The 26,253-nt window shown below is 33.6% G+C and overlaps 1 protein-coding gene across 1 annotated transcript in view; it reads left to right on the top strand.

Annotated features, from left to right (window-relative positions):
• Positions 1–25,046, top strand: part of LOC114326553 (putative aldehyde dehydrogenase family 7 member A1 homolog) — a 50,095-nt gene extending 25,049 nt beyond the window's left edge. Inside the window, exons 4-8 of the mRNA XM_028274946.2 lie at positions 9,103–9,318; positions 12,685–12,864; positions 12,988–13,170; positions 19,049–19,255; positions 24,739–25,046. Of these exons, the coding sequence (XP_028130747.1) occupies positions 9,103–9,318; positions 12,685–12,864; positions 12,988–13,170; positions 19,049–19,255; positions 24,739–24,951 (999 nt within the window). The 3' untranslated portion in view covers positions 24,952–25,046. The remainder of the gene's footprint in view (positions 1–9,102; positions 9,319–12,684; positions 12,865–12,987; positions 13,171–19,048; positions 19,256–24,738) is intronic.
• Positions 25,047–26,253: the final 1,207 nt, after the last annotated feature.

Here is a 26,253-nt window from a genome sequence, read left to right as displayed (position 1 = left end):
AGAATGACATAGGATGTTGTGTAAATCAAAATGTTGATAATTTTACAAAGTGCCAATGGTTAAAACGACCTTGGCAGCCATCAAAATCGTATCAGTTTCTATATTCTGTACACACAAAGAATAAAAAGAAATGAAGCATTACTTGAGTCACCAGCACTTAGAGTAAAGGAGTTGATTGGTACTTTCGCACATTCAAAAAGGATTGTTTTGCAAGTATTGCGTTTTATTTTTTTAATGAAAAATATGGTCATGATATAGGGGATGACAGCCCAAAGCCTTGTCGAAACCTTTAACATTTTTCGTTAAACTAATGGGCAACGACGAAGCCATACAATCCCAGAAAAAACATCAGACCTCAAGGAGTGCTTTCAGGTTGAGCTAGATTTTCTACAAAGTTATCGCAACCCACAAAAGTCAGTTATTAACCAGATAGACTCTCAGAGGTCTAAACAGTTACAAGAAAATAGAGAAAGGCTACGACCAATAGTTAGAGTCTATAGTGTTCTTAGATCTTAGACCGACAAAATATTCCTCTAAGAGTCCTTCGTGTAGATGGCCTTCTACTTCTAGACGAAGATGTTGGATCTAGCAATGAGGGGAGCTTTGAAGGTCTAAAATCGCATCAGGAGATAAGACTCTTAAACAACACCTATCCACAGAATCTTCCCGAGCAACATACATTAGTAGCACCAGTAAAAATGAATTAATAACATGTTGTGGTGAAGAAATAATTGAACAAATAATGAATCAGGTTCAAAGTTCAAATTATTACTGTTGGAATTCAACTTTATTATTTTTGTTAAGTGTTATAATACACATGTGGGGTCTTCCTTCATGGGTGGGCCAATTCTCCGAATGCATTAGGGCGATAAACTCTTACCTAAGGTTGCACATGTTACAAGGGATGTGAATGTCAGAACTGTATGTTAGTGTTAGTTCTGCGTTCGATACAGTAGTCTAGAAGAATATCTCGTTGTAGAAACACGTATCTTAATTTCTTTGTATATTGTAATATTACGGTTTTTCGGTTATAAAATAAATAGTTTGTTTATTATTTGTACCTTTTATTATCTACTATTTCTAATAGGTTCTGGGCTCAGTTACGTTGTTAGCTCACCTGTATTAAGATAATAATTAAAAGTGTACAGTCGCGAAATTTTCGTGTTAACCGAATACATAATGGCGGAGAGTGCGAAATATAACGTCGAAAAGTTGAACGGCAAGAACTATCAATCTTGGAGTTATTTAGTGAAAATGTTACTCATCAATGCTGATCTATGGGAAATAGTTTCGAGTGAGTTACCATTAGAAGCAGATCGAAGCAGTTCTTGGAAAAAACAAAATGATAAGGCTTTGTCAACTATAGCCTTACTTGTTGACGTTAATCAATTAGTGCATATCCGGAACAGGGAATTCGCGCGCGATGCGTGGATAGCGCTAAGGGAGTATCATCAGAAATCAAGTTTGTCTAGTATGGTGTTTTTGTTAAAGCAAATCTGTAGGCTATCGCTAGAGGAGAATGGTGATATGGAAGCACACATTAGTTTATTCCTAGAATCGTTGAATAAACTGGCCGCCTTAGGGGAAGAAATTAAGGACAGGTTCTCAGCAGGAATTTTGCTGGGAAGTCTTCCAGACTCATACAGTTTTTTGATTACAGCACTGGAAAGTAGGCCATCGAGTGAATTTACTCTAGAATTTGTTACGAGTAAATTAATAGATGAGTACAGGAGACGTCAGGGAGCTTTGGGAAGAAATCAGGAGGAGTCGGTGATGAAGTCAGTATACGAGGGTAACAAAAATAATGGTACTGCAAGGGCAGAAGCAAGGCAGTGTTATTTTTGTAACCGGAAGGGCCATTTTAAACGAGATTGCTTTAAGTACAAAGCGTTTAAAAAGGAAAAGGCCAATAAAGTCACTGAAGGTACTGATGATGCATGTTTTATGGTCAATTATAGCTCAAGGGACGGAAAAAGGGATTCTGCTTCGTGGTATGTGGACTCAGGAGCTTCGAGCCACATGGTTAATTACAAAGGATTCTATACCCAATTTGACGGTAGCAGAAAGTGCGTTGTAAGTTTGGCGGAGAAAGGGCAATACTCCGAGGTTCAGGGTATAGGAACAGGACTTATTGAGTGCGTGACTGGATCGGGAGTGGAAAATTTAAAAATCGACGAAGTGTTGTATGTGTCGGGATTAGACTCAAATCTGCTTTCGGTGAAAAAGCTAACAAGTGCGGGACATAATGTGCAATTCGATAAAAACGAGTGTAAAATCGCTTTACACGGAAAAGTCGTCGCGAGTGCGGTGCCTTCACCGGACTTATACAAACTTTCAACTGTGGACCATGGATTGAGTGCTGTGGAGCACTCCAGCAACTGTCAACATGCATGGCATAGACGGTTTGGACACAGGGACATGGATGCAGTCAAACACTTAATGGAAAAGAAAATGGCAGTCGGGATTGATATGACAGACTGTAGGATTAGGGAAACTTGTGAATGCTGTATGAAAGGTAAAATTTTACGTAAGAGTTTTCCAAAATTTTCTCATAGCAATACATTTAATATTCTTGACTTATTACATTCGGATATTTGCGGGCCCATGAAGACTGTTACTCCAGGGGGTAAACGTTATATTTTGACTTTAATTGATGATTTTTCTAGATATACAACTATATATTTATTAAATCATAAAAATGAAGCGGTAAAATGTATAAAAGAGTTTATAGAATTTGCGAGTAATCAGTTAGGTAGGGTTCCAAAAGTAATTCGGTCGGATAGGGGTGGCGAGTACGTAAATAATAATTTAAGGGAATTTTTAAAGGGTAAAGGTATAAAAATTCAATATACAGCGGGGTACTCTCCAGAACAAAACGGGGTTGCAGAAAGAAAGAATCGATCTCTAGTTGAAATGGCTAGGTGCATGTTAATCGATGCGGGTTTAGCAAAGAAATTTTGGGGGGAAGCGATAGTGACAGCCAATTATTTGCAAAATCGATTACCTACTAAGTCGAAAGAAAAAACGCCCTATGAATTGTGGCATAAAGTAACACCGAATGTGTCGAATTTGCAAATATTTGGGTCTACGGTTTATAGCCACATTCCCAAAGGAAAAATGAAGGATAAATTTGATCCAAAAGGTGAGTCACTGATATTTGTAGGTTACTCTGATGAATCAAAAGCGTATAGATTGTTAAATGTAGATACAGAACGTATTACAATTAGCCGTAGTGTGGTGTTTTCCAAGAGAAATATATGCGTCGAGAAAAAGGAGGCAAAAAGTGAGGAAATATCCATTGGGTCCATGATGGAACGGGAAAAAATAGAGCCAAACGACGTAGAAGACAGAGAGGTTGCAAATTTTGAAAACACGGAGGAAATAGAAAATTCTACGGACACATCTAACACGTATGAGAGCTTAAGTTGGGAAGAATCCCATGACGATGACGGTGATTCTAACTATCAATTAGATACAGATCTCGATATAGAGAATTCAGGTGATCGTAGATCTAGCAGAATAAATAAAGGTATTCCACCTGAGCGCTACATAGCAAAGTTGACAGAACTCGGAGAAGTAGAACCTATAAACTTTAAAGAAGCGCTTAAAAGAAGTGATAGTGAAAAATGGAAGCAAGCTATGGAAGAGGAAATCACGTCATTAAGGAAAAATAAAACTTGGGATTTAATACAAGCACCAAAGGGAAAGAATATAGTCTCATGTAAATGGGTATTCAAGTTAAAAACAGGCGAAGATCAAAGCTCGAAGAAGTACAAAGCACGGCTGGTAGCAAGGGGTTTTAGCCAAAAGTTCGGCGTAGACTACGATGAAGTGTTCGCTCCGGTTGCACGGCAAGCTACTCTTCGAATTTTATTGACAGAGGCATGGAGAAAAAATCTCATAGTAAGGCATATAGATGCAAAAACAGCCTTTCTAAATGGAGAACTGTCAGAAGAAATTTTTATGAAACAGCCTGAGGGATTTGAAGAAAAGGATACAAGTTGTGTTTGCAAATTAAATAAAAGTTTATATGGTTTGAAACAATCTGCCAGAACTTGGAACAAAAAGCTTGATGAAGTTTTATCTAAAGAGAATTTTTGTAAAAGCAATATTGATACACGTTTATATATCAAGGTAATAAATAATGAAAGGGTTTACGTACTTATATACGTGGATGACATTTTAATAGCAGCAAAGGATACACAGGTAATTGATACATTTGAAGAGAATCTAAAATGTAATTTTGAAATAACGAGTTTGGGATTATTACAAAATTATCTAGGTATGAAGATTGAAAGGTGCGATCAAGGGATATATAGTTTAAATCAAGCCAGTTATATTGACAAATTGCTGAACAAGTTTAAGATGAAAGATGCAAAAGAGTCCAATATACCACTGGATGTTGGATACTATAAGCTTAGCAGAGAGAAGCCGATGAAAAACAGTGAAATATACCAACAACTGATTGGTGGTTTATTATATATTGCGGTAAATACTAGACCGGATATATTGGCAAGCGTCACCATACTAAGTCAACAGAATAAAAATCCAAAAGAAGTAGATTGGAACGAAGCAAAGAGGGTATTAAGATATTTAAAGAAAACTAAATATAAAAAGCTTATTTTAGGACAAGAAGGAACAGATAATGCATTATACGGCTATGCAGACGCTGACTGGGCAGAAGACAAGGGGAACAGAAAATCCAATAGCGGGTATATATTTTTATTACGGGGTTCGCCTATAAATTGGGGATGTAGAAAACAGAATTGCGTGTCTCTATCATCAACTGAAGCAGAGTACATAGCATTGGCTGAAGGCTGTCAGGAAGCAATTTGGTTAAAACAGGTTATAAAGGAATTTGTGGGTTTAGAGCCGGAAATAGTTATATACGAAGACAATCAAAGCTGTCTAAAACTTTTAGGAAATCACAAATTCAGTAATCGGACAAAACATATCGATACAAAGTACCATTTCGTAAAAGAATTGCATGAAAAAGGGGTTGTTAACTTTAAGTATTGTCCTACCGAGGATATGATAGCTGATATGTTGACTAAGCCGCTGAATAGGGTTAAGTTAGAGTACTTAAGTAGTAAAGGGGGTCTGTTTGACTAATTCAAAAATAATTTTAGTTGCGAGGGGATGTTGGAATTCAACTTTATTATTTTTGTTAAGTGTTATAATACACATGTGGGGTCTTCCTTCATGGGTGGGCCAATTCTCCGAATGCATTAGGGCGATAAACTCTTACCTAAGGTTGCACATGTTACAAGGGATGTGAATGTCAGAACTGTATGTTAGTGTTAGTTCTGCGTTCGATACAGTAGTCTAGAAGAATATCTCGTTGTAGAAACACGTATCTTAATTTCTTTGTATATTGTAATATTACGGTTTTTCGGTTATAAAATAAATAGTTTGTTTATTATTTGTACCTTTTATTATCTACTATTTCTAATAATTACTCTGTCATATTTGACGAAACGACCGACGTATCTCACGTGAGACAAATTTCGCTAAATTTGAGATACATACACAATAACAACATTCGTGAATATTTGTCAAAGTCCATTGACGCTTATGAGAACATAAAAATAATTAGTAAAAATCATGAAAGAGGGGAAGAACAAGGCCTGACAAGAGAAGCATAGGGAAAAATAGTATTAAACTTATAAACTTGTTAAAAGAACTGCACTTGGATCTGAAGAAATGTGTAGGAGTCGGTATTGACTTTAATAATACTTTAATAACGATAAGTTTTGAATGACTTTATGGCAATCAACAGTTGTGAAAAGTGCCCTAAAACTCACCATTGTAACTATAATCTTTAAAAATTACCCCCAGACCCCCCGGTACCCCTCCAAAAATAAAGTTCATGGCACCTCCCGAAAATCGGTCCTGCATCCGCCCTTGTTTGACTAGGCAATCCTCAGGTCTGACTGACGGTCTTAGTCAAAGCCCGAAATAAATAACAGTTTCGGCCTTTGGCTAGTCAAACTTAGGAGAGACTAAGTTGGTCAGGCAAAGGTCGAAATGTAATTTCATGAAATCGGGGTTTGCCTAGTCAAACCCCGATCAGCTATTAAAATGTCGTAATTTGTTAGATTAGGTTTAATAAATCGTAATGTTTTAATTTTAATGTTTGCTATTTTTATATTGTATTTAAAATTAAAAAATTATTGTTTATTCTCACATGTTGAGGCATTATGGCATTTAAAGTTGCACAATACGTTAGACCTTTTACACTTAGATAATTTTGAGAAGCATTTCTTATTGCAGTAGCATTTTATAAAGCCTTGTCCTCAAAATTTAGAATCTTTTGTACTAATTTCTCTTAGAGACAGCTTAACGTCTGGAACATCTTCGAATTTAAGAAAATTCTCTTTGATTTCTTAAAAAATGTGTGTTTGTTTTTCTGTATTTCGTACCAACTCTATACAAACCGTCAATTGTTTTATTTTATATATTATCCAAAATATTTCGAGCATATCCTTTGGCTCTGTCAAAGCTGGAGATAGGTATTGTTACAGTTTTTTCGATCGAAATTGGAGGACATTTTTTGTCTCTTAATGGTTTCATAGTATTAGCCTGGGAATGAAGACCTTCAATCGCCTTTTCTTTATTTATTTTAATGTTTTCTGTCTGTGCACAGCGCATGCATGTAACTTTTCTTTCAAAACCTTCATAGTATGCACTAAGTGTGCTGTCAGTGCACAAAATATGTACCACCTGATTTCAAATTATGCACGCATGTGCAATCTATTATCTTAATTCTGCGGAATATATTACCTTAAAGTATTTTTGTAAAAAATTTATTAATATTTTTAAATAGTTAATGCTAAATAATTTTCTCATTTGTTATGGTGTAAATAAATTATAATTATTTATTGGCGTAAAAATTTCCTCCAATTTCGATCGGAAAAACTGTAAGAATTCCTATCCCCAGCTTTGATAGAGTCAAAGGAGATGCTCGAAACATAGCATATAGAGTTGGTACGAAATACGTAACAATAAACACACTTTTTTCCAGAAATAAAATAAGATAATGCAATGAGGATTTTCTTAATTTTGAAGATGTTCAAGACTTGAAGCTCTAAGAGAAATTAGTACAACAGATTCTAAATTTTGAGGACAAGGCTTTATAAAATGCTACTGCAATGAGAAATGCTCTTCAAAATTATGTAAGTGTAAAAGGTCTAACGTATTGTGCAACTCTAAATGCCATAATGTCTCAACATGTGAGAATAATAGTTATTTATGAAACAGTTCGTGATGTATGCTTTTTGCGAACGCACGCGATTTTTAGAGCACGAGCAACAACGGAGCGAGTGCTATACATCGCGTAAGTTCGCAAAAAGTACTTCACGCACAGTTTCATATAATATTTTATCTACGATAAACAAATAAAAAACTGTAACTCTTCATCACTGGAATTCATTTCTATTTTAGAATTTTTAGAACTTTGACATTTAAAAACCGTAACTACTTTCAAACCACAAAACTGTCAAAAATGTTGTTGTAAGTCATTGCTCATATTGTCATCACCATGACAACGCGAAAGTTAAGAATATTTGATTATATGAAAGTGTGCCAAAAAACCCATTGAAAGTGTGCGAAAAAGTAAATCCCATTTAAAATACATTGTTACTTCACGCACACCTTAAACCCTTCACGCACTGCTATCTATAATGACAGTTTTCACAAACTAAAAACTTATACATAATATGACATAGAGTAGATAAACACTAATTTTTTGTTTATTTTAATTAAAACAATATAAAAATAATTAACATTAAAATTAAAAAATTACGTTTTATTAAACCTAATCTAATAAATTACGACATATTAATAGCTGATCGGGGTTTGACTAGTCAAACCCCGGTTTCATAAAATTAAATTTCGACCTTTGCCTGACCAACTTAGTCTCTCCTAGGTTTGACTAGTCAAAGGCCGAAACTGTAATTTATTTCGGGCTTTGACTAAGACCGTCAGTCAGACCTGAGGATTGCCTAGTCAAACCTAGGAGTGCCTGAAATTCGGGCTTTGACTATAACATATATATATTATATAGATAGAAAAGTACTTTTTATGGATGCTATACAATGTGCAACTTCTTTCACTACTTACATACATTCAAAACGAAAAATGTCTCATACAGTGAGAAAAGTCGGCCATTGCAGTGAGAAATATTTTTTCTCACGGGTTGTCCTACGGTTTTCTATATATGATCGCCGTTTCGATGGTAACATGCACAATATGTATTTTATTTCAATTTATGTATATAATATACCTACCTAAAGGCACCTAAATTATTTAATTTTGAAGTTTGAACTCTTGACAAAACTGCATCCATAGAAAAAGTAAAGTGTACAACACATGAGAAAATGACATATCCCTCGCTTAATCCCTCACTTAATTTGCGGCACTCGCCTCGTGCCTCGGCTCGTGCCAACATAATTCTGCGCTCGTGAGAAATGTGTCTTTTTTCTCACTTGTTGTACAATATAGGTACTATTTTTTATTGTATTCCTATAAGAATTCGAGATATCTGATAATATCTGATCAAGATTGGAGCGCTGTAAAACCTAGATAATAAATAAAATTAAACAACTTTATAGTGAAAATTGTTCATTGAAAAATCCTCTACAAAATCGCTATGATGTTATTTTATTGTGAAATGAACGGAAAAAAAGTTATAACCTCCAAAAGGAAACTTCTTACAAAATTTTCTCATATTTTTGATTATAACTTTTTTGTTGGTCACTTGACGATAAAAAGTGATAGACATAAAATTGTATAAAATTTAATTTGCTACATTTTATGTATAATTAAATTTTCTGTAGGATTGCTAGTTTAGGATTTAGGAGATACAGCGCGAAAGCCCTTTGCACCCCTTTTTCCAATGTGGCGACCGGGGGACAAGGGTGACGACCCCAAAAACTTGAACTTAAGCTTCTACTGAACCCCCCTACACATTAAAAAAATAAAATTGACTCCTCTAAGAAATGCAACCCTAAATGTAACATTTTAATGGACTAATACAATATTATTGTACTCTTTCTTATTTAGAAGTTTCAGACATTATAGTACGTAAATTATTTTTTACAGGTATGTGGTGATACTGTTTTATGGAAAGGAGCTGAAACTACTCCACTTGTATCTCTAGCAACAACAAAGATAGTAGCCGATGTTCTTAAAAAGAATAATCTACCTGGAGCTGTAGCATCCTTGTGTTGTGGTGGTGCAGATGTAGGCAAGGCTATGGCTGCTGATCACAGGATCAAATTGTTATCCTTTACAGGAAGCACTCATATCGGTCAACAGGTGCGTTCCAAAATTAAAGATTTATATTCGTTCTAGTGAGGATATTACATAATAGTTCAAGTAAAAAGAATTTGAAATCACACGATTCTGTGCCAACATTCATTATTTGTGTGATTTGAAGAGATAAGTTGCTATCGTCTAGGTAAACTCCGTCTAGTAATATTAGCTTTTTTATAAACTTGGGAAAAATCATCTAATGACACCAACCACTTAGACTCTATCACGAGATGGCTTGCCAATTTTTTACCAGCTAAAATCTCTCGGGTCTTTAATGTAGGGATGTACTGAAATCGTCTATCACGACATATTGTGCATCATATTCATTCTGGGCAATTTGATGATAAACTTCCCACTTTAATCTATTATGGCTTTTTCTTCTGCTTATTTATTTTAATTATCTTCATTATTAACTGGTACCTCCGTTGCCAGTTTACAGACACTTTAGTATGTAATTTATCAATTCCTCATCTGGGTTCAATAATAAACCTTCTGGTTCAGCAATAATATGCTGCTTGTACTGTATCTTGTAATGCGTAGCGTCAGTCATGGTAGTTTGGACTTTGGGTGTTTCCGATCCTAAGTGAATATGTTCGAAAATAACAATGGCCACTCAAAAAATGCGTAAAATGATAACTTACGCCCTTATGTTTGCATAATATCCATTTTCTGGTGTCCGGTATTAACTGCCATGTCCACTGTCCCTTTTTTTCCAGGCAATCCACATATTCTACCATTTTGCATGGTCGCCTCTTTTGCTTCTTTCTTATTGTCACCAATATTTCGCTGTTTAATATCTCTCCTCTGCTTCACAAGTAAAACGACTTTGATTGATTCTGTTATGACTTTGTAGACCTTCCTCTTCTTATTGCACCTTCTCTTTTCGAAGATTGGCGATCCAAATGGCAATTGTAACTTTGGAAATTGCTGACGAAAGATTTCTGCGGATGAGCGGTCAAATCATTGCCTCAGGTCTTTCAGCCACGAGTTCTTCCCAATGATATTTTACTTTGAACTTTACCTTCCAATATGATTCGGAGTAAACCATATCTTTCACCTCTCAATACATGACCCAAGTATTGTATTTTCCTCTCGTTGATCACGCTTAGTAATTCTTTTTGTTTACTCATGCGCCAAAGTACCTCATCGTTGGTAACTTTTTGGCATCTATTCTTTTTTCTGGTTCAGAGTCCATTGCCCAACTTTCACAGCCATACAACAAGACAGAGAAAACGTAACATCTGTTCATTCGGATTCTGAGCTCTAGACTAGATTTAATCTTGTAAAAAATGTTTGTATGTTCGTGAGTCTTTTCCTCGCTTGTTCGATTCTTGATAGAATTTCTATTTTTGGGTTACACTAGCAGTTGAATTTGCTCCCAAATATTTTATAGAGGTTACCTATTCTATTATTTGTCCTTTAGCATTACCAGTGAACGGCAATTCTCGTCAGTGGCGCACACACACACCCCCCTACACGCGACACTATACACGAATAACAACATATGAGATATTTTTGATTATTTTTACGTATATTATATAGTCTTGAAGTTTGGAACATTCCTCCCCACTCACCCTGTATATACAAGAAATTTTAGATTTTCTAAATCTGACTGAATTGAAAATTGGGCCAACTCCCATCTTAAACTTCAGGAAAAGACTCATCCATTCATATGTCAACCATCCATTTTGGTCCAAGGGTGTGTATTTTACGGCCATTCATATTTAGAGTCTGTTTTTCGTTTTCGTCCCCAAAACTCCCAAAAACTTCGAAAATTTAAGTCCGACCTTTGCGGCTTCTAATAGTACTGATCATTATGATCATACATGTCATTACCTTTCCAACGCATGTCTAATTTTGAAAATCGGTTATACTATTCAAAAGTTACCGAGCTCAGAAATATGACTCAATTTCTATTTAAAAAAGGGAAAATGTTTGTGGATATGCATGTATGTGTAAGTTAAACCGATCTGAATTTTTTTTCTGTGTTTGAAGAAGGGTCAGGGCCGATTCAGAACCGGTGTAGTTTTTAAATTTTGACCAACTATAAGCCATCTATAGGACTTGGTAGGTACAAAATGGCATATTTTTTGGGGGTACATAATATCTTCGGTTCAAGAAGAGACAGGAGAATCGCAAATAGACCAAATCAATAGTGTTGAGTTATGCTTTCAAATGGCATTTAAGCCGTCAGGAATAGACACACAAACGGTATAGCGGAAAAACTGAAAAAAAAATTTGAAAATTTTGGTTTTTCGACAATTACTCAAAATTTCAACCTACGAATTGCGCCAATAACTGAGCGTTTGTAAAAGGATTCTAGACGAATCTAATGGTGTATACCTCATATCTGGGAAAATTCGAATTTTTAAGTTACAGGCTTCATAAATATGGTCAAATCTATTTCCTAAGGGAAAAAGGGTTTTTTAAGCTCAATAATTCCTGTAATAGGTTTAGTTATCATACTTACTTGACCTTAGATGCATCACTACTACTTGTCAATACGTTTCAAACTCATGTTTAGTGATCAAAATCGGTTAAGCCGTTTAGAAGTTATTAAGCTACAAAAGTATAATCCAATTAACGATTATTCCCGAAATGGTTTATGTAGTTGTAGTGGTTACGACGCTAAGTTTGATCTGGCAACGGGCAATCCGAGTATATTTACCGACCATCCCAATATTTTTTTCAATCTATTTCGAATAAAAAAAATCTAGTGTACATTCGATGTACACTAGATCATTTAGGAGATAATGCGACAAAGGCGGCCATTTATAAAGCTTAACGTGTAATCGAGAAACATTGCATTAAACTTCATACATTTAATTTATAAATAACTTTGAAAAACTCCTAATACAAGAATAAAAAACCGCTAAACGCCGTAAAAATGAGTGGCGCATACAATATTCCAGCTACAAAAGATCTGATATGAATATTACGTGACGCGAAAAAGTATTTTCATTTTGATGCAAAACAAAATTCTAGTTTTATTTTAAAATATTTTTCCATAATATTTGTTAAATTTGAAGTAAACGCTCCACAAAAGAGTTTCAAAATTCAAACTGTATCAAAGTTACTCTTTTGTGGTGCGTTTTACTTCAAATTGAGCAAATATTATCAAAAAATCTTTTAAAATAAAACTAGAATTTTGTTTTGTATCAAAATGGAAATACATTTTCGCGCCACGTAATATTCATATCAGATCTTTTGTAGCTGGAATATTGTATGCGCCACTCATTTTTACGGCGTTTAGCGGTTTTTTATTCTTGTACAAACGTACGTTTATTGGTATTTTTGAAAATACTAGAATTTTAGTTTAAGAAACATTTCTATCCGATTTTAGAGATACATGTATATACATATTTTCAGGTGGGAGTGGAAGTTCAAAAACGTTTTGGAAAATTTTTGTTGGAACTTGGCGGAAACAATGCAATCATAGTAGCTGAAGACGCCGATTTAGATATGGTGGTACAAGCAAGTTTGTTTGCATGCGTAGGAACCGCTGGACAAAGATGTACAACTACAAGAAGACTGATACTACATAGCAAGGTACCTATAACATTTTTATGCTAAAATTCACGGAGACCTTTCCAATATAGTAAAACATCTAAAGACTGCTTAATTTGATAGAGGATATATTTTATACATATGTAACAAAATGTTCCGTTTAAGGTATATAATGAAGTTTTGGAGAGATTAAAGAAAGCTTACGGCCAGGTACTACACAGGATAGGAGATGCTTTAGAAGATAATACTCTAGTAGGTCCACTTCACAGTAAACAATCATTACAAAAATATATAGACACTATAGAACAAATTCAAAAGCAAGGAGGCAAAATTGAATTTGGTGGCAATGTAAGTATACTTTTTCTTAATCTAACTTTAAAACTATCTTTTTCTACTCTCATACTTTATAGTCTAAGATCCCTTTGCAGAATCAGTACGTTCATAAATTAGTTAATTAAAATCACATTCTTATATAAATTTAAGAATAGGAGAATACATTGATAGTATGTCTCCAGTCAAAAAGTAGCAGCAAACATTTTTTATTTAAAACAAGCTGTAAATGCGAGCATTATCATAACGAAAACTTTGTTTATTTACGTATTTTAATTCATAATATGGAAAATTGCTATTATGAAAAGTACATAGTTTAGAATCAATAATTATGTTTTAATGTGCAATTATATCATTCTAATTTAAATGGTATGAACTAGATACTTTATACCACTGTATAAAGGTAGTTTACCCTTGATCGAAATTCATATTTTTATATACCTCGTATAAAATTAATAAAATTTTATATATGATGGTTGCATCATAAATCTTAGAACATGAAGAGCTTTTTATGAAAAATAACTTTTCTTCGTCAAATTAAAAACAAAAGAGTTACAAATAGGGCCGCGACAAGGCTTTCAAGCGCCCCGGGGCAAGTAATTTTAGGCGCCCCTTTCCTCCTCCCCTTGTAAGCAGTTTTTTGCAACTTAGTGAATAAGTCCATTTACTCACGGTTTTTGCTCCGGATTTTAAAGCACAGCTTGGATTGAAATAAAACTTGGCATAAGCGTAGCTAACATGTCAAAGAAAAACAGTGATATTTTGCCGATGTGTGGCTTTTGCTCAGAGGATGAGTTTTACCCCTTCTCGGGGTTGAAAAACTATATGTTCAAAATAAGTCCGGAAATGGATAAAATGACTAATTCTAAGCCACTTTTGTTCTATAGAGTTTTTTCACTAAGTCAACACTTTTCGATTATTGGCGAGTGAATATGTCCATTTTTCAACAAAAAAAAAACACGTTTTTCGCAAATAACTCAAAAACTATTTTATCGAAAAAACATTCTTAGGAAAAATATAGCTTATAAAAAAGTGAAAAAAATGGTGTATGCATGAAGTGACTACACCCAGATGAAGCAGAATTTTAGCTAATGAAAACTAGGTTCTTATTGGTCAAATTCCAAATCAAATGCCTATTTCAACGAGAAATAAACAAAAAATGCACTTTTCGCGGTAAACTCATTACAACTTTTTAAAAGTGTTTAAAAAAACTTAATTTTTGAAGTTACACTTCTTTAGGCGCGATTGGAAATAATGTTGAGAGTGAATTTTTTATAAAAGCGACAGTATGAAGCAGGCGCGTACCGACAGTATCAAGTTAGTTGCTAAATCTTCCAAGTTACGTATGATAAAGTTTGAAAAAAAATATATTGGTGTTTTTAGTAAATATATTTATTTAACTTTTGTATCTTTGGATTTGTTTTCGTTGGGATAATTAGCATTAAAATATGATGAAAAGAAAATTAAAAAATTGTACAGAAAATCTGAGGGTATTTAGGTTTTCTACGATTGGTCAAGGGAAAAGTAATTGCGGGGAGGCTACAGTTCATAAAAAATGACATATTAACGTTATTTTTAATTTTTGGTATTATTTTAAATATTAAAATTAGTTTAATATTTAAATAAAAATACAATTAAACTGTTTAAAATATATTTATTTCGCTGAAATCATAATAATAGAAGTATAACTTCTTACATGCGTACAAGATACACACATTCTTTTTATGTTGTTTAAAAAAGTTTCTAGCATAAAAAGTAAACAAGTTACGCTAAAATAATGATGGTCCCTTTTTTTGGTAAACAAAAATTAAAACACAAATTAATTGTTACCGCGTCACAAGTTACTTAACTTATGTATTGTTTATATACATATAAGTTTCATCGGTTCAAAGTGCTTGTTTTAAAAAAATGGCTTTAAAGTAATTTTTTTAATTTGGAAAAAATGACATTTTTTTTAAAACTTAAAAATTATTAGTGATACCAAAAATCTCAAAGAGTAAAAAAATGTACGTTTTGCTTTTCTGAATATTTTGGTTTTTTGTTTTTCTATTGGTTAATAGAGTAGTCATCATCGGTAAAAAAATGTAAAACCGTGGAATTTTGAGAATTAACACCGATTTTAATAAAAAATTGGATTTAAGCTCGGTTGACCCCCTTCTTCAAAATCTACCCTATGCCAAACCGGGCTTTTGCCCTGGGGGTGAAAACAACCCCATTTAGGAAATGAAAATTTTTCAATCAAAATAACTATGGAAGTCGTTAGATTGACCAATTTTGAGTAAATTTTGTTCTACAATTTTTTTTGCTAAGTTGATATTTTCCAAGTATATTAGCGATTGAAACTATGCATTTTTCCTTGAAAAAACTCACGTTTTATAACCGTTTTTTACATTCTATAAAAAACTCACAATTTATAAAAAATTTCACTACATTCGAGTTATTTGAGATTGATGGTTCTCCATTTCGAGGTTCTTCAAAAATAATCACCCCTTTAAAGAGCAATAACTCAGTGGTTATTGGGTTTACATAGTTTTTTTACATATTTGTCATGTGTTTAGGAAAGTAACATACCTACCGATAAATTATTATGAATACTATAAATATTTACAAAAAACAACGATTACACCATCAGAGAACAAATATGGTTCAGTTTAATAAGAGAAATAAGGGTTCGTACAATTATGGGATCAAAGTAGTCGTAATACTAACTGCCATTTTTATACCTACCTACGATTGGTAAGTTTTAAATTTTACAAGATAATAAAATACAACTAATATTTCTGGTAATTTCGGTATTGTCAAAAATTTTTTTTCGGCTCCTACTGGCGCCTTTTGAATACGGCGCCGGGGGCTCCGCCCCCTTCGCCCTTATGGACGGCGCGGGCCTGGTTACAAATGAAAATGTTGTTGGTATCCATAATTTGAGAAAAATCTTCAAATATTTTTTTCCATTAGAAGGATGTAATAGACGGCCGGAGTGATGACGTAGAAGTGTCAATTTTTATTGACATATATGTCAGATTTTTTCCAAACCTTTCCAAACAAACGTTGTTTAGTGTGGCAAATTTGTATTTTTTATTGTTTTTTCAGTTTTTACAGAGAATATTTCCGTTTTTTTGCAATATGTAAGTATTGTTATAGTTACTATAACAATTTTACAAGGTTGTGTAAATAATAAAGCATGATGTTTTATATAAATAGCAATAAAATGTATGTATGGGTGAAGTTAAGGTTAGGAGACCGAATTAAGATAGTGAAATTAAAAAACACTATAATTAAACATAAAAAATAGCACAGGAAGCAAAATTTTAACTTTATACTAATTAAAAAGTCTTGAGATTCGGTAAACTCTATCTTTTCAACGTGTTTACAATCTCTGTTTGGAAAGTGATAATAACACTGAAGATAGTCGCAGTTGGCCGTGACGTCACACTCCGGTCGTCTATTGCACATATCAGATCATAATTTTTTATACCAAACAATATTATTTCATATACTGTCGGCTCGCTAAACTCAGACACAATTTTGTCAATTTAGCAAAAAAATGATTACTAATTAGTTAATAATTACTAAATAATTAGTAATTTTGCCAATTTTGGCAAAATTCGCAAAAAACAAAAAATTACCTACTAAAATCACTAGCCAGTTGTGGCGAGTTTAGCGAACCGACTATATTTTAATTTCATAGCAAATGGAACAGTCCATTTATCATAAAGGGGAGGCCGTATACTCGTATAAACCTTTTTAAAGCTGTTAATAAATTATTGCTTTTAAAATATACTCAAATTGTATTTTTGAACATCTTATTTATTTTATATAATAATTAAATTCACTATCAAATGTCATTGATGTTTTATTAATACTTAATTTAAAACTTAGTTTAACATTCACGAAGTGTCAAACCCAAATGTAAATAACCGATGCATTGCTTAAGGTGATACAGTAGCGATCAACAGGTAGCCAAAACGCGTTCCAAGATTGCGGCTGTAATTTTGAATATTTTTTCGAGATATTTGGCACACTTATTCGTAATATAATAAAGAATGGCGGTACAGAGCCCAATTTGAAAAATATATTAATATGTGGAAATTACTCTGTAATTAAATACAATATTAAAAAAACTAGCCTGTACCGCCATTAAGAAGAATAAAAAAATACACTTTCTTCAAATAAAATTTTTTATCCGATGCCTAGATTTTGTGTCATTTTGGAACTACTAATGAAATAAAAAATTTTAGTAGTTCCAAAATGACACAAAATCTAGGCATCGGATAAAAAAGTTTATTTGAAGAAAGCGTATTTTTTTGTTCTTCTTAATGGCGGTACAGGCTCGTTTTTTAATATTGTATTTAATTACAGAGTAATTTCCACATATTAATATATTTTTCAAATTGGGCTCTGTACCGCTATTCATTATTATATTACGAATACGTGTGCCAAATATCTCGAAAAAATATTCAAAATTACAGCCGCAATCTTGGAAGGCGTTTTCGCTACCTGTTGATCGCTACTGTTTCCTCTTAACAAATCGAGATTAAAAAAACTAGCCTACTTAATAGGGCTTTTCATCGATTGTCATTTGTTTCGAGCTTCTGTCATGTGTCACATAATATATCTACGTCATACGTCTTTAGCTTGTATTATTGTATATACCAATAACGTATGTCGTAGATATACTAATATTATGTGACACATGACAGACGCTCGAAACAAATGACTGTGAATGAAAAGCCCTACAGCAACAATTTCAGCTGGACGTGTAGTGTGTCGGCAGAAAATAAAACGATTGTGACGTCACATTTTAGACTTTGAAGTCGATTATCTCGAAGACGGTTAGAAATATCGAAATGCCGTTTTCAGATTTGGATTCAGAAGAAAAAACTACATAAGAATCCATCGATAAATCTGATCTGAGTATTGCAGGAGCGGCAACGCAATAACACACAGACTTTTGCGAATTTATAAACGAAATGTTTTCGTTGATAATAGTAATTCATTTTTAAAAAAGAAATTTTCGTTCGTTACGTAGTACAGGTGAATTATACTGCTGGTGGCGACATATCGCAGATTCTGGTTTGACTATTTACGAAATATTTAAAAAACAGTTTGCGGCAAACAGGTATAACTTCACTTGTATCCCTTTGGCTATAAGGTGTTGGATATTATTTTTGGAGAATCGTTTAGTATCTTTGCAAATCAAGCCCTTAAAAAAGTATTCAAAATAAGTGAAATAATAACACAAAATGAATCAAGTAATTTTTCATAAATAAAAAGGTTTATTTTTTACGTAATTTTGCCTTTATTTTAGATTAAGAATTTAGGAAATTCGTAAGGTACTTAAGTGGCAAAGAGAAACAAGTGCAAAATTTGAAGCAAAGGGGTACAAGTGCGAATGTTTTTTCAAAATTTCAAATATTTTGAATGAAAATAAGTACTAACTTTACAAAAGCTTTTTACAATTAGATAAAGAAAAGGTGTAAAATGAATTCAAAATAAGTCTATAAGTGATTCATTCGATGTATAATTTACTATGTAAATTTAACTTTGACTTCGTTTTTCTCAATTAAACCATTTTATCACTTGTACCCCTTAGCATCTAATCCCCTCAATTGTGTTCGCTTGGTAATCGCATAAATTAAGAACTTTGGAAAGATCAGATGTAATAATAGGCCACTGGCCTCTTCTCTTCCTTGCATCCCGTAGGACCAAATAAAATAGCAACCTATTGTTATTCTGTTGTAATTGGCCAATTTACTAATAGGTATAACTAAACAGATTTAACTGAAACCCCCAAGGTTACTTGCATCGCATCAACGAACGTCTATCGTGTCTTTTCCTCATGATTGCAGACAAATGGGTTTTACTGAACAATACTTATAGAGAAAATTTGTTTTAGGTATTAAACAAACCAGGATTCTATGTCGAACCAACAATAGTAACAGGACTTCAGCATGACAGCCCTCTTTTACACAACGAATGCTTTGCACCCATAGTATACGTATTAAAGGCAGATAGTGTAGAACAAGCGATATCCTGGAATAACGAGGTACCACAAGGACTTTCTTCAAGTATGTTTACTCAGAATATCGGAAATATATTTGAGGTAAGAAAGATATCACTTCAGTTTCAATTTTAATACTTATTTAACTTTTATTCAGGATGTTTTAATTGTAAAAAATCTTCGGAAAAACGTATATTACAAAAGTTTCTTAAATAAACACAAAAAAAACGGCGAAATCAATTAAATTAAAACCAGTTTCTTTAATATGTCAAATAACCAAAAAATATTTATTTATCTTCATCCTCTTGCAACAAGACAATCCTGTTTCTCATGACATCTACCTCCTACTATTCATGAACTACTTATTTTAAATGGGAAATAAGCCACAATTTTATCAAAAAAATGAATTTATTAACGTTTCGACGCCCAAGTCGGGTGTCGTTGTCAAAATACAAAATAATACTAAATAAACAAAAATGTTGTTGCTTAGTAAAAAATTCTTCTAATAATTTATTTAATCTGACTCATTTATATCGGCAATTCAGGCATGTATTATACATTTTAAAGCAGAAGACTTTAAAATGACATTGCCAATATTGATGAGTTGCGTTCCTGGGACGACTTACTAAAAGATAGTTCATTCGATTACATGAAATCAACCCCAACTCAAGAATATCCGCCACAAAAAATCATAGCATGTGATCTGTCCTTAAAAAGACAACAAATGGAACGATGGCAGTAAAATTCTCGCGCTAGAGATTCCATAGTAAATCACGAGGGAAAACCAGGAAAAAACCTCGTGATACTATCCCGACATCGTAAGTATTTGGGCTTACATTTAGTTTACTCTCAAAACTAATACCAAATTCTGACTTTAATGTATGTATGATATTTTAAATTATAAATAATATTAATAATACATAGATATATAAATAAAACTAAAATATAAAATATGTACTAACTCGATATGACCTACTAATCGTGGTATTTTCTTTCTATTGACTTCCTCTTTTAGTATGGGTAACCACATCCTACTGCATTCTACCGAGGAATTTGCGACACAATTGTTTTCATCTAGCATAATTAGAGCCACTTCTTTGATTTTTCTCTTTTTACTATCTGTTTCTTTCGGGACTATACTTGAATCTCTCCACTGAACTCTATGTTCATTATCCCATGCGTGTTGACATATTTGAGATCTATCAAATTCTCTATTTTTAATATAAGACTGATGTTCACTTATTCTAACGTCTAATGGTCTTGATGTTTCACCTAAATAAAATTGTTCGCATTCACAAGGTATTTTATAAGCACAATTCTTTCTTCTTTCTTGTTCATTGTTAGGTTTAGTTTTAGATAGAATAGATCTCAATGTGTTTGTTGTTTTGAATGTTGTTGAAATGTTGAATTTATTTCCTATTGTTTTAAGTTTCTCGGATAGTCCTTTTATATATGGTATTGATATTTTCCTCGTATTATTTCTTGTGGATGTTATAGGATCCCGTTCTACGTTGTTCTGTTCCATTCGATCCAATCTTGACAATTCCTTATTTATAAACGATAAAGGATAATCATTTTTTAATAAAACATATGTTAACAAATGTTTTTCTTCTAAAAATGAATTTTCGTTAGAACAAGTAATTTTGGCTCTATCATATATAAGGATTTAATGATTCCCTTTTTAACGTTGATGTTGTGATTTGATTTGTAATTGAGATATCTGTTAGTGTGTGTTGGTTTCCTATACACTTGAGTCTCGATATCCAGTGTCGTTCTTTGAGACTAAAACATCGAGGAAAGGTAGAGTGTTAATAAATTTATTAGTTAATAAAACGTTAATAAATTCATTTTTTAAAATAAAATTGTGGCTTATTTCCCATTTAAAATAGTTCATTATAAAAATGCCACAAGAAAATAACCTACGATTCATATTTCACGCTATTTTTCCTCGCATCTCATCTTTTTTAGTGTCTTTTCACGTCATGTTTGTCTATTTCTATCCATTTTGTCCACTAGACCCATTCCACATTTTTTATTCATTTTGTCCCATAGACCAGCTCCACATACATAAGCTGTATACTTAATGTGGTGCTTCTATTTGTCGCATTACACGCATTCTCGTTTTCTATTTTTCTTAATTTTATTCCTAAGTAATCATCTTTAATAGTTCTTGGAGACTTCTTTTCTGGTTTTTTTCGTGAAGCTCTTATGCTTTATTTATTATAATTTACCACTAAACTGAGGTAATAATGAATTTAGAAAACTCATGAACCACGAAGTAAGAGAACTTCTGAAAGGAGAAGACATCGTCAGATTCATCAAGGCACAGAGACTCAGATGGATGGGACATATAGAAAGGAGGAAAGCCGTTATCAAAAAAATTTCCAAATGGAGACCTGTATCAGGCAGACCACGAGGAAGACCCAAAACTAGATGAGAGAACCAGATAGTCGGGGAGCTTAAGAAGATGGGAGTCAGAGAATGGGTAACCATAAGCAAAAACAGCAACGAATGGAGAAAAATTGTAGAAGATGCCAAGTCACACAACCAATTGTAAAACCAAAATGTTCATTAGGATTAATTAACCGCGACAAACGAATCGGAAGAGCCCAAAGAGGGCGGCAATCATTCCGCTAGGAGTGTAGATGGCATGCTGATGATGATGGTGAATCATCTTTAATAGTTCTTGGAGACTTCTTCTCTGGTTTTTTTCGTGAAGCTCTTATGCTTTATTTATTATAATTTAATCATATGTGCTCACGGTTGTCTAATTTTATATTTGTTATAGCCAGTTTTACCTCTTACCCTTTGGAATGCCTTAATACAAGATTAGAAAGTTACTAAAAAATTATTTCCAATAATAAATTATAATCGATAATAAAATAAACATTCAAAGGTATAATGTTATGAGAAAAAGAGATCTCTCAACCTGAAATTCAGATGAGCTCTTCAGTATACCAAGAGGGACCTATGTACCTAGTTTCAATAGTCTAGGTCTAGTTCTTTTTCTTCAATAAAAAGAAAAGAAATAAGAATTATATCTATCGACCCTAAATTAAGCAAAGTTGTTCCTTGTCCCAAGAACCAACGTACCTATGTACCAAGTTTCAAGACCTTAGGATACTTCCTTAAAGAATTATCGAATAGACAGAAGGACAACGAGATGATTCCAATAAGAATCCCTCTGTTATTTTTCAATATTGTCTCTTTGTTCGTTGCGTTTAAGAGCTCAGTTAAGCAGACTTTATTTCCAATTTTCCTTGTGCTTTTTAACTTTTTAGAGCTGTGCTTAAGAAATCTAGGATATTCCCTTTATTACATTTTGGTCTTCTTTATATATTTCTACTCCTTGTTTTCTTACTCCTGTCTTTCTCCATTCTATCTATTTTATTTTCTATCTATTTACTAATTCTTCCATTTTTTTGTTTATTCTATTTGTTTTTCTGTTGCAGCTTCTTCAATTCAGTTCTATACTTTCTTTGCTATTCTCTTAATTCTCTATTTTCTGTTGTTCATCATCATCAATGGTGCTACAGCCCTATGAAAGAGCCTCGACCTTCCCAAGTCTATTACGCCAGTCAGTCCTATCCATTGCCAACCGTTGCCAGTTTGCTGCGCCTATTTTTCTCCCATCCTCATCTACACCATCTTTCCATCTAAGTTTTGGCCTACCCCTATTTCTACTTCCCACAGGTTGTGACATAAGGATTCTTCTAGGAGGGTTGTTATGCTGTGATCTTGCTAGATGTCCTGCATATCTTAGTCGTCCTATTCTTATAAGAGATACTACGTCTTTTCCACCAAATATATGTTTATATCTGTGGTATACCTCGTAGTTGTACCTCCTCCTCCAAATACCATTTTCACAGATGCCACCGAATATGCCTCTCAGGATCCTTCGTTCAAATATAAGCAGAAGGTTTTCATCTGCCTTGGAGATGGTCCATGTCTCCGATCCATATGTCAACACTGGTTGTATAAGGGTTTTGTATATGGTTATTTTTGTTTTTTGGCTTAAGTTTCTGCTTCTCATATGTCTACTCAGTCCAAAATAGCATTTGTTCGCTAGGATTATCCTTCGCTTGATTTCTTCTGTCATGACGTTTTCCTTGGTGATCAGGGAGCCTAAGTATGTGAATTTGTCCACCACTTCAAAGGTAGAGTTATCAACAGAGAATTGGTGACCGATGTTTCTGGCTCTATTGTTGGGTGTTGATGCCACCATCTTAGTTTTCTCCTCGTTTACTGTCAGGCCCATATTTTTTGAGGCATTTGAGAAGGTGGTATACATTTCTTCTAGTTTGCGTGCTGTGCGGGCAACTAGGTCCACGTCATCGGCATATGCCAAAATTTGGGATGATTTATTAAAAATATTTCCTCTGTTGTCTATTCGGGCATCTCTGACCGCCTTTTCCAGAGCTATGTTGAAGAGGAGACACGCCAGCGCATCTCCCTGTCGCAGCCCAATATTCGTTTCAAACGCCTGTGATTGTTCGTCCTGTATTTCGACTTTGCAAACGACTTTACGCATTGTAGCCTTAACCAATCTTATCAGTTTGTCAGGGATGTGGAATTCATCCATGGCTTCATACAATTTATTTCTTAGGACACTATCATAGGCCGATTTAAAATCTACGAAAAGATGGTATGTGTCGATATTGAATTCATTGGTTTTTTCCAGTATTTGTCTTAGCACAAAGATCTGGTCTGTTGTTGATCGACCAGGCCTAAAACCACTTTGATATTCTCCAAGAAGCTCCTCTGAATATGCACTTAGGCGACCATATAAGATGCTCGAAAATATTTTGTAAGCTGTATTAAGGAGGGTTATTCCCCTATAGTTTCTACATTCCAATTGATCACCCTTTTTGTGTAGCGGGCAAACGATTCCAAGACACCACTCTTCCGGGATTTGTTCCTCATTCCAGGCTCTTAGTATTATTTTATATATTTGATTAGTCAGGGTAGCACCTCCATATTTAATAAGTTCCGCGGATATACCATCACTTCCTGGAGATTTATTATTTCTTAGGTGTTTTATTACATCCCGTACTTCTTGAATTGATGGAGGCTCTAATGGTGTATTGTTGGTTGCTCTTGGGTTCGGTTGATTTGGATCTTCTACTTCGATGGTAAGTAGTTCTTTATAGTGTTCCACCCACCTTTTCAATATTTCTTCTTTTGTATTGAGTATGTGCCCCTCCTTATCCTTACATAGTCTTAGCCTTGGTTTGACTTCCTTTCTTGCATTATTCAGAGTTTTATAGAATTTTCTTGTTTGATTTTCCTGTTTTAATGCCTCAAGTTCTTCTAGTATTCTATTTTCATAAGTTCTCTTTTTTCTTCTATGAATGCACTTCTCTTTTCTTCTAAGGTCTCTATATTTTTGTTGTTTTTCTCGGGTTTTCCTGTGCTGCATCTGTTTATATGCATCTTTCTTTCTGTTGTTACCATATTTAAAATATCCAGTATTGTTTCCAGTAAATATAGAAGAAAATCAAACACTTGCAATGTCGCTGATTGTAACAGTATAATAAATAACGATCCAAAATAGATATTAATAAACATCTTTTTTTATTTTTTAGTGGATTGGCCCCAAAGGCTCAGACTGTGGTATCGTAAACGTTAACATTCCTACATCAGGAGCCGAAATTGGTGGAGCTTTCGGTGGTGAAAAAGCCACTGGTGGTGGCAGAGAATCAGGCAGCGATTCCTGGAAGCAATATATGAGACGATCTACCATTACAATCAATCATTCCAAACAATTACCCTTGGCACAAGGAATCAAATTTGAATAGAGATTCTTTATTTTAAAATAATTTTGTACAAAAAAAATTCCATTTTTGGAAATTTGTTATCTTTATTGTTAAAAATAAAATTATTATTTTGATTATCCAACTTATTTTTGAGATATACGATCTTGTTCTTAATAATACTTCAAAAATAGGGCTTTTCATCGATTGTCATTTGTTTCGAGCTTCTGTCATGTGTCACATAATATTAATATATCTACGTCATACGTCTTTGGTTTGTATCAGGTTTGTATCATTGTAAACATCAAAGACGTATGACGTAGATATATTAATATTATGTGACACATGACAGAAGCTCGAAACAAATGACTGTGAATGAAAAGCCCTATACTACATACACTTGAGTCCAGGGTTGTTTACCCGTGCGTCATCATTTAAACCGTACGAAATAAGTCGGAAATTTACTAAACGCAACACCAAGTGACAGTAAGTAGCTACTGCTCTGATCACGGGTTAAAATTTGACGTTATCAAATCAATAAAATGTCAAATGTAAGTTTTGCTATGGTTATTTATTCTGTGGTTTTGCTTTAAAATTTTGTTGCAGAATTACAGCTACATTTGAAGTAGCTTAACAAATTCTTTTAATATCATTAGTGATTAATAAATAAATAAACAATTTATAAAATAATTCAATAACATATTTTCTTTTTGTCATTTCATTCACTTTGCGGAAACTTAAAACAACCTTATATTCTCATTTCTTAACTGCCACTTAACAAAACTTCCTTAACAAAATAAAATATACTTTTACCATAAAATTTCAAACTCCAATATAAAATTAGTTATGAAAAAACTGTTTCTGTGATACAAAAACCTTCAAAATACAAAAATTCGACAAAAAACAGCGAAAAATTCAACAGACTGACAGCCACAAAAGTAAACAAACCAGAAACTTCACAAAAAATCTGAAAACATTCCTACGCGTCTTTTTTTGTATCTATCTCTTTTCAATGCACTGAGTCTAGATCGTTCATAAAAATAACACGTGTTTTTACTTAATAACAGGCGGCAGCTGGTTTGTCATTAGTTTCATGCGTGGAAGAGAATGATGCTAGATAAAAAGTATGTGTTTTATCTCGCTAGGTATTAATGACGCACGACGCACGGGTAAAGATTTGTTGACTCAGGTGTATATCTTACAGAGATATGTCAACAATAGATCTGGCTAGTCATATGCCACTCAATGCATCGGGGTGTAACGCCGATATCAAGTACGGTGGTCTAGCTATCTTTGTCTGTCGTGCGAGTGTGAGCGTATCTCCCAAGGGGTGGGAGTAATAGAACG

This window comes from Diabrotica virgifera, chromosome 7 (assembly GCF_917563875.1).
Source record: "Diabrotica virgifera virgifera chromosome 7, PGI_DIABVI_V3a".
Classification (NCBI taxonomy): Eukaryota; Metazoa; Arthropoda; class Insecta; order Coleoptera; family Chrysomelidae; genus Diabrotica; species Diabrotica virgifera.
The sequence above is the reverse complement of the archived record's forward strand: the minus strand, read 5'-3'. Positions and strand labels throughout refer to the sequence as shown.